The sequence below is a fragment of the Gadus chalcogrammus genome, chromosome 22 (assembly GCF_026213295.1).
Source record: "Gadus chalcogrammus isolate NIFS_2021 chromosome 22, NIFS_Gcha_1.0, whole genome shotgun sequence".
In the NCBI taxonomy this organism is placed as follows: domain Eukaryota; kingdom Metazoa; phylum Chordata; class Actinopteri; order Gadiformes; family Gadidae; genus Gadus; species Gadus chalcogrammus.
In genome coordinates, this window is record NC_079433.1 from 15243447 (window position 1) to 15260628 (window position 17182).

At 39.4% G+C, this 17182-nt stretch overlaps 1 protein-coding gene across 2 annotated transcripts; it reads right to left on the reverse strand.

Moving 5' to 3' along the window:
• Window positions 1-269: 269 nt before the first annotated feature.
• LOC130375799 (toll-like receptor 13) lies at window positions 270-16550 on the reverse strand. Of its 2 annotated transcripts, XM_056582892.1 has the most exons (4): window positions 16465-16550; window positions 7158-9801; window positions 2987-3104; window positions 270-2056 (listed from the first exon to the last, which is right to left on the reverse strand). In XM_056582892.1, the coding sequence occupies exons 2-4, from the start codon at window positions 9649-9651 to the stop codon at window positions 1795-1797; spliced, it is 2874 nt and encodes a 957-aa protein (XP_056438867.1). In that variant the 5' UTR covers window positions 9652-9801; window positions 16465-16550; the 3' UTR covers window positions 270-1794. The 2 variants fall into 2 exon arrangements, with proteins under 2 accessions (XP_056438867.1, XP_056438868.1); XM_056582893.1 differs by lacking the exons at window positions 7158-9801; window positions 16465-16550 and having other exon boundaries at window positions 2987-7108.
• Window positions 16551-17182: the final 632 nt, after the last annotated feature.

Sequence of the window (17182 nt, forward strand, 5' to 3'; positions counted from 1 at the left end):
GACAGGTCTGATGTCCCTCCCTCGCCCCTAATTACTATTGGACACGTGCCCATCTCCCGCCCCTTAATACTAATGTTATTGGGTCAAATCGAAACGTAAATGAAATTTGGTGGTGGTTGAGAGCACTTGTCAAATTACCAATCTAGCTAGGACCAACATTGAATGGCCAAACCTGCTGTTCCCACGTCCCAACATCATTACATTTCTAATTGCTTCAGCTTTTATTTTGTAGCGAGAAACAAAGATGCAAAGGGAAAAATGTATGCAAGTAAAAGTATACATTTTATTGAGGAAATGTAGCTGAGTAAAAGGGGAAGTTGCTAGAAATATAAATACTCAAGTGAAGTACAAATCCCGAAAAAACCTACAGTAACAAAGTATTTCTACTACGTTACTGTACACTACTGTATACATGTGCAATCATGACATTTGATACATCGATATGATTAAGGTGTAAAAGTATAGTGCAGTGTAACAGTGATATAGAAAAAAATATCTTCTGTGAACAAGAATTTTATTTATAATACAATTAATTATCTGTTAACTGTTCAGCACCCAGGCTCTGGAACTCCCTCCCCCCACACATAAAACAGTCAGACACCATTACAACCTTCAAGTCACAACTCAAAACTCACCTGTTCAAACTCGAACACAACGTCTAACTGATCACTGTTTTGATTGTTTTTCTGTTTTGTTTTGTCTTGTTTTTGTTTTATTTATTTCTTATTGCTTATGTTTATTTATTTATTTATTTATTTATTTTTTCCACAATGTCTTGTTTTTTAAAAAATTTATGATGACTATATGCTCTGTAAGGTGACCTTGGGTGTTTTGAAAGGCGCCTCTAAATTAAATGTATTATTATTATTATTATTAATATTGAAGAAAACAGCAGTTTCAGAATCATCTTTTAAATTTGATTAATATTGAACATGCAAAAAAATTCACACTGCAAATGATCTTTTAGTTATTAATTATCCATCATAAAACTTGATTCTTATAGCAAGCATTTGATTATTATAAACTTTTATCAATGGTGCTATGTACATGGCAGCCCTCTAGGCAGGACCGGTGCTGACCATTTTGGTTCCCTAGGCGACTCGACATTAAATCGCGCCCTGGACAGGGCATCCGAGCGGGGGTGGGGGACGACAATGTGTACGCAGTACACATTGTCCTGCGTACTACGCAGAGGGTTTCAGTGCGCCTTGGTCGCCTATGCCGAGCGCCGGCCCTGCCTCTAGGGGTCACTACACAGCAATGTGCATGGGCAAAGTCAGGCTTAGAAATTCTAATAACATTGTTTGGTACACAGACACAAGTGTCACAGACATTTTTTGCACACCTGATCTGGAACATATCTTGAAATGCAGGCCTTTCCATATACTTAGGGAACTTCACTCTTGTTATAGGTCTACATACCTTTGCATGCTATGATTGGTTAGCATTTGAGCTAATAAACTCAGCTATTGGCAAAGGACAGAACTCCCACCCTGAAGGAGTCTTCATTGTCGAAGACAAACCTCAGGTCAGTTGTCCCCAGATTTCAGCAGAAGTAGAAACGCCCAACCGCACAAATTGGAAAACATTAGACAATGTTTACACCGATGTCGCAATGAATAAAAATACAAATCCACACCAAATGTACCCATTAACTAGATTAAGAAGGGGTTTTACAATACACAAAAACAAAAAAAGCTGTCAAGTGGAACAGTTTCACTTTCCCCCCATAGAGACAGACCTCGGGTGTCTGTAGTATAATCCCTCACCCCGCCCCAAGCATTTCTTAGCCTTTTACTGGTCTGGTCTCTCTCCAGGGGGTCCGTCCTCCACGGTGAGCAGTATATGCTCCCCCATTGGGTGATCCTGGGACTCCAGGGCCTGCCGGAGCTTCTCCCAGAACAGGTTTGGGTGTGCGTCTGCGCGGGACCAGCTCAGGTAGGTTTGTCTCTTCAGGAGCCTCCTCATGCGGTAGTACGGAGAAAGCTGCTGCATGGGAATGTCCTCCAGGAACACCAGGATCAGCACGTCCTTCTGCTCGTCAAACAGACGGAAGCTGGGGAAATGGAACAGGGAGAGTTGTTTTTCTTTTAATATATGTGAGCTCTTTAACCTTTAGGGGAAGGTTGGCCTGGGCTCATGCCCATATGAAGACATCATTGTACCCTGGGGCACCCACCCCCACCCAGCAGCACACAAACCATACCTATCTACAGGGTTGAATTGGTCCTATAGTAGAAATACTTTCTGACTGTACTCAAGTACTTAACTTGATTATGTTTTTTGACACATTTCCAACTTGCTACATTTTCTATTTCCAGTTTCCCATTGTCGGTTATAAGAAAATAACCAGGTGGCAATGTGGTGTTTTAATCGTTCAGCCCCCTAAAGTGTGGTTCTTTTTCATTACAGACGTGTTGTGGACGATTGGGTGACCTGCTCAAACAGGGTAAATGCAGGATTCTTTCCACAGACGCCTCATGCACCATGTGCAGTCACTGAGACACATTGCAAGAAAATAAGTTACAGAATTATTGTTTTGGTTACTTGTCCCATCCTTATGCACTGTATTATTGCCGTGCCATATTTTCCCTTTAAAATCTTTGTGCACGCCCAAAATCTAAATTGGGTCATGCAGAGGCTGGTGCGAAACAAGATTGGATTTCACTCACTAATAGCTGCGCATTCCTAACAAATGACACCCCAATAAAAGCTCTTAATTCTTACCTATAGCAGCTATTATTAAAGAAGTTTATATACACCAACTGGGTTTGCCGGTTGCAAACTTTTGGCTCAGTGGTAATAGCGTTATACCACGTCTGCAAGATGTACCGACACAAATGTGTAAATTAGGCTTTGGTCCGTTGCACTTTACAGTTTGAGGGAATATGTATGAGGGTCGTACAATATGACCACAAGTACACATGTGAACATGATTTAAAGAACAACCATATTCTGGTGATGCATGTAAACTCTGGGATCTTACCTGGCAACCTGGATCTCTCTGGAGCACCATTCACTCTCCAGGTAATCGCGACTGACCACACAGATGGTCTTCCGGCTGCCATAGATGGCGTCTGTAATGTTTTCCATGATCGGTTTACCTGAAAAGCATCGGTCAGTGAAAATAAATTCGAATAATATTTTAAGTACACTTCTCTGTGCTTTCTCTGTGTCAACTCTCTCACTAGACAAACTGATCCTAGTTGTTTATAATAAAACCAGATTGCATTCATGTTATGAGGGAGTTTTAATTGATTTTGCATCTGAGAGTTTTCTTGTCTGTTTAATTTGTGTGGCCCTTCCTCTGTGTTTTAGCTTGTCAGTTGTGCCTCTCATGCGGTCGCCTCTGTATGACGCCATTCCATGGTGTGTCTCAAACACAACATCAACTGTTGTGTAAAACAGCCATTTCCATTTATTCGATATTATAAGTATTTCTTTGACATGATTGGTAGTCTTAATGCTAAACTCTTTGAAATGTTCTTGCATTAACATTGAGCTAAAGATATACCTATATTATTGTTTTTCATGTAAATAAGGCAAAATGTGCTATTTATAATATTTATCTGTACAATTCATAATATTCTGTATATCAAAGATTTATTTTTGATTTGCTGAATATTATCTTATTTTGCAACTTACCATTGCTTATAGCTTTCTAGTTTTATATTGCAGGGATGTATGTTCTTGCCTAATTACCTGTGACAAGTTTAAGAGACAGACAAAAACCATTGATTCACAAAATATAAAACCCACTAAGAAACTAAGCTAATGCAGAAACTGGTGCTGTTAATGCAAACAAAAAAAATAAGGATTCTCTGTATTGTGACTCTAGTCACTATGTGACTGTATATGATTATTAGGGGTCAGAGCAGTAAAGCTGCTTGGTCCCCTATTGTTTCTGTAAGGTTTTTTTTTTTTCTCAAATTCTGTAAAAGTCATGATGCAGTCTATCACCTAAGTCAAAAACTCTTGTAATTTTCAGGTATGGTTACCAATAACCTCCAATACCCATACACCCAAATGTGTGGGTACTGCACCCAAAGATGGCGCTATTGTAAAAAATGATGAATTAGGTTTATTTCTCCTCACAAGATTGACCTGGACTCAAAATTCTTTCAGAATATTAATCTCTAGAATCAGATGCATTTATAGAACCCCGGTTGCTATGCCCTAAAACGGTTTACTTTTCCCACAATTGCATATTAAAGCTAAACATGATAAATAGATTTACAGGATACCAAAAAAAATCGAAAATCGCCACATCTTAAGACCAAGCCTCACAAAAATCATCGAACCGAATTGTTTTATTTAGTTCCATTTGAGAAATATTGGCCAATAAAGTTGGAGCAGTTAGCCCATTTTTCTTATGTGACCATTTTGTTATTGTATAAAAAACATACGGCTGTTATTAGGTGGATACCAATACCCCCCACTACCCATTAACCCAAATTGTGGTACTGCACCCAAAGGTAAGGCTATTTAAAAAAATTATGAACTATTCTTATTTCTCCTTACCAGATTGACCTGGACTCAAAATGTCATCATATTAATCTCTCAAATCAGAAGCATCTTTTCACCCTGGTATTCTGCTAAAAAAAAAAATTATTCTCCCACAATTTCATAGAAAATTCAAACATCCACAGTCAACCCATTTTGCCTATATGACCGTTTTGTTATTGTCTAACTACCATACGGCTATTATTAGCAGGATACCATTAACAGTGCAAATTTTCGGATCTGTGCTCTTTTAAGAAAGCCCTTAATTATCTTGTGAAATGTGTACTTGGAGTTTTCTTGATGTGTGCTTATCAATAGACATTTTCAGCATGTGAATGAGGCTTCATGCAGTTCAGGATTGTCAGTGGCTCAACAGGATAATGCCTTGTACTGGTGATGAGAGTTTGAATCCTGATTAGAGCATTCTGAACTAGCTGAACATGACATTCTCTCATTGCCACTCAAACACAACATCGAACAGCACCTGAAATCCGTCAGGCAATCAACATTCTGACTCATTCGTTTCCAAGAATCGGTCTGCCAAGACACAGTATGGCATTAGGGGAACTTCTTCGTTAAAGGGGACCTATTATGCTTTTTCGACTTTTATGACCTATAAACGTTGTTGATTGATAGTCATGTTTAACCATACACAAAAAACGATGTCGATTTTCGGGAAACTCTTCCTCTCATCTGGGCGCTTTCAGCATTCTCTGTCAACGCTCGGTTTCGTCCTTCTCGGCCCCCTCGCCTCCCTCCTGCCAACCCAACTCCGTTGTGATTGGTTACCTTCCTTGAAGCGTGCGCGCGGGCAGATTTGACCAGGCATATGGGGGCGCGGCAGGAGTGCCTCTACGTAGATGATTTCCCGGAAATGTGAACAAATTATTCGCAAACGTTGTTCCGAGTGTTTAGCGCTCTGCACAGCCACCCCAGACTGTCAGCAGGGAATACGTCGAAATGCATGTACGTCATTATTTGACACTCTAGTATGGTTAAACATGACTATTAATCATTATAACAACGTTTATAGGTCATAAAAGTCTAAAAGCATAATAGGTCCCCTTTAACCATTTTTCCTTCATAATTAACTATGTCATAATTATATTTCTGCCGTTAATTTCAAAGATTTTTCAGGTATTCTTTTTCAGGCTTTTAAGAAAGCCCTTAATTTACTTGAGAAATGTGTGCTTGGAGGTTTCTGGATGTTGTATGCTTATTAATATACACTTTGAATATGTGAATGAGGCTGCAGTTCAGGTTTATCAGTGGTTCAATAGGATAATGCCTTGCACGGCCGGTGATCCTTAGGTTGAGTGTTCGAATCCCGATTATAGCATAATGAACAAGCTGAACATGACATTTGGGCATTGCTTTGCAGCTCACCTGAAAGCCGAGGCACAGTATTGCATTCAGTGGAACATCTTCATCAACATCTTTCCTCCATAATTATTTGTCATATTTATATACCTTCTATTAGTGTGTTCTTGACTTTTAATTTTGCTTGGATCCCGTAAAACACCGCTTGCGGCTATATTTTCTTTTGAAACTGCTCCTGCAAGGAGCTTTACCAATTATACAAATAGTTAAAACCAAGGGGGTAGGAACCGGGGGGGACAGAGGGGAAGTGTCCCCTCCAATATGGGAGACAGGTGCATTTGTCCCATCTAAAAATTATACCGGGGGGAGAAAAATATTTTATTTTGAAAGCGCAACACAGCGTCTTGTCACCGCTTCTCATTCTAAAAAACTGGATGATTGAGCCTGCAATTAAAGAATTGATTTGATATTTATCAGTTCATTACTGACATTCAAAATGTGTTCTCCTTTACATTTGCAAATGTATCTTTCAAACCGTTAAAGGATCTGTCAGGTTTCCGATATGTGTCCCCCCCAATGTTAAACTCATTCCTACGCCCCTGGTTCAAATACACCATGTCGGAAACGCTCAAACTTATTTCAATAATCTGTGCGTTGTGCACATTCAAACTAAATCTGTTGGAATGTAACGCTCTGTTGAGCGCCACATTAGATCATTTATATACATGCAGAACAGGAAGGATATAATCAGTGGGCAATAGACAAGAGTCAAAGCCAAGATTTATTGATTCAAAGCCAAGATATATATTTTTAAATGTATGCATGAGATGCAGAAAGGCAAGCATTTAAGGATGAAGAACTGGAGGAAAAGAGAGTGGAAGTAGGGATGGGTAGGGTTTGGTTAGGGTTAATTTGTGTTTAGAGTTATCTTTTTATTTGAAGGACCAGTCAATTTCCTAGTCAACCACCAATGCAATTCCCTGGTCCTTCCTATGTTGTAATTTCATTGTTTAATTTGATCAGTTTTGTTGATGTGGTTTCATTTACTCAAGCATAATACACATTTTTCATGTCAAATGGTCATAAACAAAGTGAATTTTTTTGTTTTCTGTTACATAACGTATCACAGACTCTGATTGCCTTTACTGTACACGGACCATTCCGTGTACAGTAAAGGCACCAACCGAAGGCTCATTTTGAGTCAGGAAAAAATCTCCTACCATGTTTATGATCATCTAATAACATATCCACTGGCAAGTACGATATATGAAAAAGTGTAGGCGAGCATGTATGCTAATGGAGGTGCAGAGGATGTTCAGGGTAGGGCTCCTCACCTGGCTGGAAGTCTCGGTGGTGCAGACACAGTCTCCAGCCCTGCTCGTCCTCCAGCTTGGGCAGCAGCTCCCCCAGCACCCAGCCTTCATCGTTTGTGTTGTAGGAGACGAAGGCGTCGTACTGATGAGCACGCTTGTCCTTGTTCTTTGAGTTGTAAAGGAAGGCCAGCATGAGGTAGTACGCGTAGACCAGATGCCATCGTAGAAAATGGTGGGTGAAGGAGACTGCTAAGGTCATGATGACCGCGCATGCCGTTGAAATATAACAGATGAAGTCTGTCTCTACTGTACAAGAACTGACGTCAATCTGCAACATTTCTCTACCTTTAAGGTTTGGAGGGTAGCTGCATTCAAAGTTGTATGCATCAAACACTTGTGTTTGCTTGTTGGTGATTACCCATTGGAGGAACCACGCGTTGTCACAGTTACAGGTGAAGCTATTACCCTGCATATTCAGGTAAGTAAGTGCTGACAGAGACAGCATCACTGGCTCTCTAATCACAGAAAAGGTATTATACGCCACATGCAACACCTCCAGCTCTGTGAGGTTAGCATGGAGCAGAAAATCTAGAGACCTCAGCCTTGTCTTTGAAATTTCAAGACTTTTTAGTTTTTGAATTGAGCAAAACAAATTGTCGGGAATGTCTGTTAAAAAATTGTCAGACAAATGAAGCACATTCAAATTAGGAGTATAGTTGAAGGTGTGTGGGTGCACACATTTAATATTGTTAGTTTGCATATAGAGTATTGACAGATTTGTCAGGCCTTGCAGAAAGTTTTGAGGGAAATTGGTCCGCTTATGAGATCTGATCTGATCTGAAATGTACAATGTATCCAGTTTTGAAAGCTCAGCAAATGGTGGATTCAGAATAGGCTCTACCGATGCATATTGAATGCAATTTCTACGCAAATTCAATGTCTTTAAAGCTTTCAGTTCAACAAAAGTACAGTTTGAAATTTCATTTATTTTATTTGATTCGAGATCAAGATGTGTAAGACTGGACAGTCCAACAAAGGTCCCATCTTTAAGTTGTTGTAATTGATTCCCTTTTAATGACAAATACTGGAGGGAATTCAGAGCTCTAAATTCTCCATGAACTAGATCAGTGAGTTCATTGTTTATCAAAGAAAGAGTTTTAAGATTTGGCGTGTTTTTTTTGAAGGCGCCGTTTAATTCAATGCTGCTGTTTTGGAAAATTAATTCATTTAAATTGACCAAATCTCTGAAAACACAATCCTGGAGGGCTACAAGAGGATTATTGTCTAGATGGAGAACTCTGAGACGGGTCATATTGGAAAAATCATCACAGCCAAGAACATTGATGTTATTGTGGCTGAGATCCAGTTTTGTGATTTGAGTTTTCCTTACAGCATTGGGGACCGATTTGAGACAGTTATTCTTTATGTTTAAAGTGTCAAGCTGCCTAAGAGATTGAAAAGAATTTTCAGAGATGTTAGTTATCTCATTCATCCCCAAGTCCAATATTTTCAGATAACTACACAAGTGCAGCATGTCTGATCTAATAACTTTGATGCCGTTATTTCGGATTTCAAAAGTGCTCAGCTTTAGGATTTTGCAGGAAACATCGATTAGGGCCTGCAGGCTGTTACTTATATTGTTTAACTGCAGATAAATCAGTGAGGAGGAGGAGTTAAATGTCTCTATTACTTCCTGCAGTCCATGTAATGAGGAGCGAACCCCACTGATATCTAGTTTATGCACGCTTCTAAGGTATGATGTGTCATTCACCTCCCAGACGATACCATTCTTTATACCATCCCTAAGGTTCAACGTTTTGAGTTTGGGAAAGATACCTGCAGTGAGCCTAAAGAACCTAAGCTCATTCTGAGACAAATCAAGTATAACAAGTTCTGTAGACTTATTTGACAGCTCCCAAGAATGAAAAGTGGAAATGTTGTTTGCTGGAATGTACAGGTTTTGTAAATGTGGTGTATGTTGTAAGATGTTTGTTAAGTGGCGCAGTTTGTTATAGCCTAGGTCCAAAATCCTAAGCTTGCTCAGAGTCTTGAAAGAGGCTGGTGCTACAGTTTGGATCTGATTGGAAGTCAGATACAATTCTTTGAGATTGACTAAGCCATCAAACATACCCTCCTGTAGATTACAAAGGCTATTGTTCTTTAAAATTAACACCTCAAGAGAGAGTTGAACGACAAAAGTGCCAGATTCAATCTTGGAGATCCTGTTGCTTGTCAGGTCTAAGCGCAACAGATTTGGCATATTTTCCAGATCTGTTTTATTGAGTGTAGAAATGGTGTTTCCAGACAGTTCTATACTTGTGACTCTTGCTGGAATGTCCTTTGGAAATACTTTAAAACTGTTCTTCCGACAGATGACCTGTGTGTTCTGTTTGACCATGCAGTCCTTCAGCGCGTAACTAGCAGTTGGAACAACAAAACTGTTCAAAAAGAGATATAATATTCCAAATGAACAAAAACGAATTCCCCTTAACGGCATCTCAATTTTCGTTTTCATTCGAACACACAAAGAAGATTGTAGATGTTAGTAATTTCCAAGACAATGGATCTCCACTCCTAGCAAGTGGATCTTTGGTTTTGTTCCTTCATTTATTTCAGTCCGACTGTCCGAGGAATCCCTCAGGTTAAAACCGCCAATCCTAAAAGACTGTCAAACAGAGACACAAAGATACACAGACAGCGGTCATTAAAATCTGCTATCAAAATACTGGAATTGAAGCATAGCATCCTCAGGCCTACATGATGTAAACATCCTCAGTTAAACATAATCACATGGTATAAATCTTTTGTAGGAATATAATGAATTTGAATCATAGCCATATTCCTCCATAATAAAACCATAACAAAAAATATATATAAAAAATCAAAGGAGAAATCCTTTTTATTTCAGGCTAAGCAGTGCTGGCCTTAAACCAATTTGAACATGAGCAGGTGATGTACCTGTTGCTCCTGTAGGGTTGCTTACATTAAGTCCTAGTTATTGTTATATATTTAGCGCCGACAGGGCAAATCGGACACCGACGCGCAGCGGAGGTGTCTTGCTTCGCCCTGAAGGGGCTTATTTTCGATAATGACCGGTGACATTCTATACATTGTCCCTTACTTATTACACGGCTACTTGCCAAAACGAAAAAATAACTTCACACGCTGTGTCTTTTTACAATTTATTACCAGAATCTGTAGTGTTGATCAGCAGAGAAATACTGTGCCATAGACGTTAACGTCGCTTAGCAACCGAGTACGCTGGGGTTGACAAGTTACCGGACTACTTGCGGAGTGATACGAAAGACGTCATTAGAGGCAAAAAGTCCCTTATTCTCCTTGGCAGCGGTCAAATACACTCAGCAACGGTGAATTATCAAATATAATTCACCGCCGGAAGTTGTGAAGGGCCCATGCAAGTGAACGGAGCGTTCCACGGTATTGAGAAGACCCGTGTAATATCTTTCAGAGTGGAACATTCTCTACTTCTGTAACCAACATTCCAGCTAGTTTCGTATCGGCTGTAAATGACCGCCAGCCAATCGGAATGAAGATGTCTCTCGCCGTCGTTGTTCCCAGGAAACACACATGAGAAAGTTCCTATTTCCTACCAAACAATTTTGTTCCTTCAACATGGTGCGCAAAAGAATAATTGCTGGTGTTGCAGGCCATCGTATATTGAACGACGCAAGCATGTTCATTTACAGGGACATGAATAAAAAGGCAAAGGCGTGCAATGTTATGGCCAAAGAAGTTGAGTTGTTAAAATGTCCCGGTTTCCACCAACCACTATGAAATGTCCCCTTTTGTCCGCGATTACATAGCCAACATGACTCTTATTATATAGAATATATATATTTTTAGAAATTAATTTGAGTGCCAGAATGCTCATTTCACAGCGGGAACGCACGCTTATTTATAGCGGCAATTCAATTAATTTTCTCTCCATACTACTGATCTAAGCAATTGCAGGTAGGCTACATAGGGTGAACAGATGTCTCGATTTTCAACCCGGTATCACGCCAAGGCGTGAAATAGATACGTTGGTCCACATCGCAAGGCGTGTTCAGGGTCACGCTTTGCCTGACCAAAGCGTGAGGAGTACACGCTTTCTTCTCCATTCTAAATTAATGGAGGAATAGCACCAACAGGGGGCGAGACTTTCTCATAGCATTTGGTGAAATTGTTACGTAGCCTATATTAATCTTTATTATCTGAATGGGAAATGCAATATTTTAGGACAGATACACCATGATTAAACGTGTTTCTAATAACATTTCTAGCGAGAAATATACCTTTTCCTTGCATAATCTCCAGTAGCCTAAGTGAATGTGTATGATCTTTATTAATCGTTATTATCTGAATGGGAAATGCAATATTTTAGGACCGATTCACCGTTAAACGTGTTTCTAATAACATTTCTAGTGAGAAATATACTTATTACTTGCATAATCTTCAGTCAGTGATTGTGTCTGATCTTTAGTTTTATAGTTAATAGGAAGATCTTGTCGGCTCTCTCGCATGTTTCAACGACGTCAGGTTGCTAGGGAGGCTGCTTTCGCTAAACTAGCAGCACACGTGTTTCCTGCGTTTGTGTTATTAAACCGTTACTTTATGTAACTTTTAATGATATCATCTTGTTAGAAACACGTATATCTGAGAGCCAACCCAGTCGCCAAAAGCATATGTTGACAGTGTACGTTTTCGTGAACACTGGATTACGTTGCATTTCAACATAAAATAGCGTTTTATACACCCCCACACACACACACACACACACACACACACACACACACACACACACACACACACACACACACACACACACACACACACACACACACACACATACACACACAAACAATGCATTTCACTGCTAAAACAACAAAAAAAATATTCACTCAAATATTATTACTTTGAAAACATTGGCCAAAAATGGAATATCTTTTTTATTTGGGCTGCCTCTAGGACATTTTGGGTGGATTTTGTAGGACCATTTTTTGCAGGACCCGGCAACCCTGCGCTGTTGCCCGAGGTGCTGAAATGCTCCGGAACAGATCTGGATCCACCATGGCCAAAAGACTTGTATGAATTCATGCATTATCATTCCACTTGAACATGTGTTTTTACAGTATAGAGTGGTGGAGGGATGACGTATGTTTGCCAACCCGGAAGTGAGCGTCGCCCTGGGTTAGAGCTTAGATCGGGCCCAGAAAATCAAGCCCGACCCGGCCCGAGCCGACACATTAACTGTAATTATGAGCCCGAGCCCAATTTCAACCCGACAATACATATGTAACTTTGTACACATTTGTTACTAGGCCAACTCTGCTAAATATATATGCAAGGGATAATGTATAGAACGCCGGTCTTTGTCGGGAAAATAAGCCCCGACAGGGTGAACAGTACACCGACGCGCAGCGAAGGTGTCGCCATGAAGGGGCTTATTTTCGATAATGACCGGCAACGTTCTATACATTATCCCGCTTATTACACGGCTACTTGCCAAAACTTCACATGGTGTGTCTTTTTACAATTTATTCGTTATCAGCATTCGTAGTGTTGATCAGCAGTGAAATAATTTGTCCGCAAAGACGGTGACGTCGCTTAGCAACGGAAGACGCTGGGGTTGACAAGTTACCGGACTACTACCCATGCAAGTGAACGGAGCGTTCCACGGCATTAAGAAGACCCGTGTAATAAAGGCCTTTAATATTTCTGTTTATGGCATAGATTTCTCCTCAGATTAGGCCAATAAACCAATGATAAAAAAATAAATTAAAAAAAACGTCGATCAAAGGCCCAGCCCGAGGATAGTGGTGGGAAATATCGGCCCGACCTGGCCCACGGGTCGGGTCGGGTCTGGTTCGGGCTCGGGCAGAGAATCTAAACTCTACCCTGGGTTCCCTTGATAAAAAGCCAACGGGTTTTTCCATTGGATTTTGGATTATTGCAGAAAAAATAGCATCTTTGAAGCACCTCCTCAAAAACTGAAAATAAATAAATAAATAAAAATAACCGTGCTCCAAAGAACGAAATGTAAACCAATGCATTTTGAATGGGAGTGTTTCTCAGTTTTTTCCATGCTTAACAGAACGAAATTTAAACCCATGCAAATAAAGACTTGCATTCCTATCTATCTCGAAAAGACCGGAAAAGGGGCGTGACCTCCAACAGTACAGTCAATGTACATAAGACAGAGGTTAGTTTCTAGTCCCCATTTTTTGTGGGATGGAGGTGTATTTGTGGCTTAAGGCGTGAAGACACAGCTGGCCTGTAGCCACGTTTTTGAAGCCTGGGGTCAAAAGGTCAAAAGGAGCCGGCACCACGCCGCTTATGAGATGACAAAAAGTTAATGTGTATTACTCACATCACTTTCTGTCATTATTAAAGAGAGGCCTGATTCTCAGATATGCATGTTGGATGGCTAGGGTGTAGGTCTGGGAAGAACTTCAGGCCAAAATCGTACATGCGAGCCGCTGGGAGTTGAAAACGAGTTGAAAACCCCATGCGTCGAAAAAAGAAGCACAAGGGTACCCTTTTGCGTCAGAAACTGAAGCCAAAGTCACTGACCGTCAAAAATCGACAAGTTTAACGGTGAATCGGTCACATAATAAAGATCATACACATTCACTTACTGGAGATTATGCAAGGAAAAAGTATATTTCTCGCTAGAAATGTTATTAGAAACACGTTTAATGGTGTATCTGTTCTAAAATATTGCATTTCCCATTCAGATAATAAAGATTAATATAGGCTTCGTAACAATTTCACCAAATGCTAGGAGAACGTTTTGCCCCCTGTTGGTGGTATTCCTCCATTCATTTAGAATGGAGAAGAAATATGGAGTCAGAACAGTCTCATTATTAATGAATGCACAGAGAAGGATTCACAAATGTATTTTGTGATTTATACATAAATTACTCTCTTCTCACAAATACATTTCAATGCACACACAAATGGATATCGGCATGTATAAATGTAAAATAAATCCATAAACAAAAATAAGTTTCACAAACATATTTCTGATCCACACACAAATATGTCTTGTTTTAAATAAAGGTAATATAAATCCATAAATATATTAATTTAAAAAAGATTTGCAATTTTCATCAAAAATGTATTTGGATGTTGTTACATTTATGTACAAACTGTTAAACTTGAATTTACAAGACGCTTTTCATTTGTGAGCTTGTTTGCATTTGTGTGTGAAACTGTCTGCATTTATGTGTGGATTTTTGAGACTCTCCTGACGTCGCTAGATTCACAAATGCATTTTTTTCAACAAGGAACTCTCTGTAGCCAATCAGATGCCTCCCTCGTTTTCAGCCAATCACATGGCTGCAGTTCCGATCTCTGAGTCCAGCCTCCGAGCCTCCCGGTTCTCTGTCAAATGTCTACTCTATCGGAAAGAACATGGTTTTTTGAATGATCGTACATAACAATCTCTAGGTGGTGAAGAAGTAAATGCTGCGTCACGAAACTTTTTCCATCTAATTTCGACTGGGTTTTGGGATTATCGGTGCCGTTAAAGTAGTAAACGGCACCGACGTAAAAAACCAGTCACAGCAGTCATGTGGTTGACTGAAAACGAGGGAGGCATCTGATTGGCTACAGAGACTTCCTTGTTGAAAAAAATGCATTTGTGAATCTAGCGACGTCAGGAGAGTCTCAAAAATCCACACATAAATACAGACCAGTTCCCACACAAATGCAAGTAAGTTCACAAATGAAAAACGTCTTGTAAATACAAGTTTAACAGTTTGCATATAAATGTTACAACATCCAAATACATTGTGATGAAAATTGCAAATATTTTTTTAATTAATATATTTATGGATTTATATTACATTTATTTAAAACAAGGTACATTTGTGTGTGGATTAGAAATGTGTTTGTGAAAATTATTTTTGTTTATGGATTTATTTTACATTTATACATACCGATATCCATTTATGTGTGCATTGAAATGTATTTGTGGGAAGAGAGTAATTTATATATAAATCACAAAATACATTTGTGAATTCTTCTCTGTGCATTCATTATTAATGAGACTGTTCTGACCCCATAAAGAAAGCGTGTACTCCTCCCGCTTTGGTCAGGCAAAGCTTGACACTGAACACGCCTCGCGATGTGGACCAACGTATCTATTTCAGTCCCGATTTTTGATTTGCGTGTCCCGAGCTCAAATGTCCCGGTTTCCACCAACCACTATGAAACTTCCCCTTTTTGTCTGCGATTACATAGCCAACCTGGTCTTATAATAGCCAGATAACTCAAAAACACATAGAAAGAATAAAGCATCCAGCATAAGATTTCAACAATGTATGAAACAGGGATGGTCGCACAGAGGAATGCTGATGGAAACCAGCGGACGAGCGCTGGGCGGAGACGTTCACGCATTTCAGAAGCAGGGAGATACCGCACAAAAATCTATTTCTAATTTGTCAGTTTGTCGTGTGTCTGCCTGGCACAAATGCTCCCGTTGAGCAGATATTTTCCATAATAAACAATACTACACACACACACACATACACACACATACATACACACACATAAGCACACACACACACACACACACACACACACACACACACACACACACACACATACACCCCCCCCCCCCCCCCCCCCCCACACACACACACACACACACACACACACACACACAATTAGACATATGATAGCAATCAAATAATCTAGCATGTAAGCAATCATTCCTTATTCAGTGTTTCATGTATTTATGCTTATTACTCATTTTCTATTGACCAAAGATGTGACTATCTTGTGTTTTTGTGGCTCGGAATCAGCAGCAGCACTTGCCTCAACTACGAGTATGTAGCAGGAAAAAAGAGAGAGCAATATGAACGATATGAGCTGTAAATATTTTTGACAGCGATGCGTTTTGAGCTAATCAGCGATTTTGCATCTGTTACAGCTTTTGGAGTGAGCGTACGGTTAGAGAACAACAAAATTCTACTTTCTATGATTTTGATTTAATTTCAGAAAATATAGCTCCTACATAATCGTTAACTGGTTTGCTCTCTCTTCTCCAACGGTTTCTTATAAAGATGATTATAATGATGAAAATAAAATGCATTTTCCTCACAAACTAACCTAAAAGGCAAAAATGAACACATGCTTGAAATAGTAATATGTTACTTTCCTTCTTGCAGAAAGATAATGTAGGCCTACTTTAGTTTAGCTGTATTGTAGTGAAAGAAGTGGGTTCAATTGAGTTCAATACTTACTGTACATAATTCTATTACTAAAAAATAATAATATCCAAATTCCACACAAACAAATGTTCCTCAATCTGGACTCTTACCTGATGCGTCTGGCGAATCAAAATAATGTGTTATTGATAAAAGCTGGTTGGAAATGGTCTTTTGTGTGTGGTCTATTAGGTTGTCAATGATGAAGGAAAGGGAAGTAGTCAAATTATGTAAGAAATGGTAAATTGTCTGAGAGGAACTGACACAAACTTTTTTTTCTAAATAAAATACCCTTTATGATAAAGACTTTTTGCAACTAGGATTCAACACAATCACATCATCATCCTTGAAATTTAAAAACATTAATTTAAAAAATTATAATTTGTTGTTTTGTTATGGACATTTTATTTATTAATGTTAAACATAACATAAAAACAGGCCTTGAATGGGAACATCCACGGGTTCGATAATGGCCTTATGTCAATGGCCCACATTGGTTTCATGCAGGATTGAACTGGGTGTCAGGTTGGTTCTAAGTATGCAACATAAATAAATGTCTGGTGTGTGAAATCTGAACCCAAAAGCACAGTAAAGTTCCTAAGATGTATTTGAAGTAGGGCAAGACTTCAGCTCAAACGATAACACAAAACGATCACTGTTGCTAAGGAGGAAGGAAGAAATTTTGCAAGAACACAAAATGTTGCTGTTGACAAAAACAGGAACAAAAACCGCACAAAGTAAGTATTGCCGGGTAAGCATTAGAGTTGTATTCCAGAGGACGGCAAGAGGTCAAAACTGTGGTTAAATCCCAAAACAGGCAGACAAGTAGGG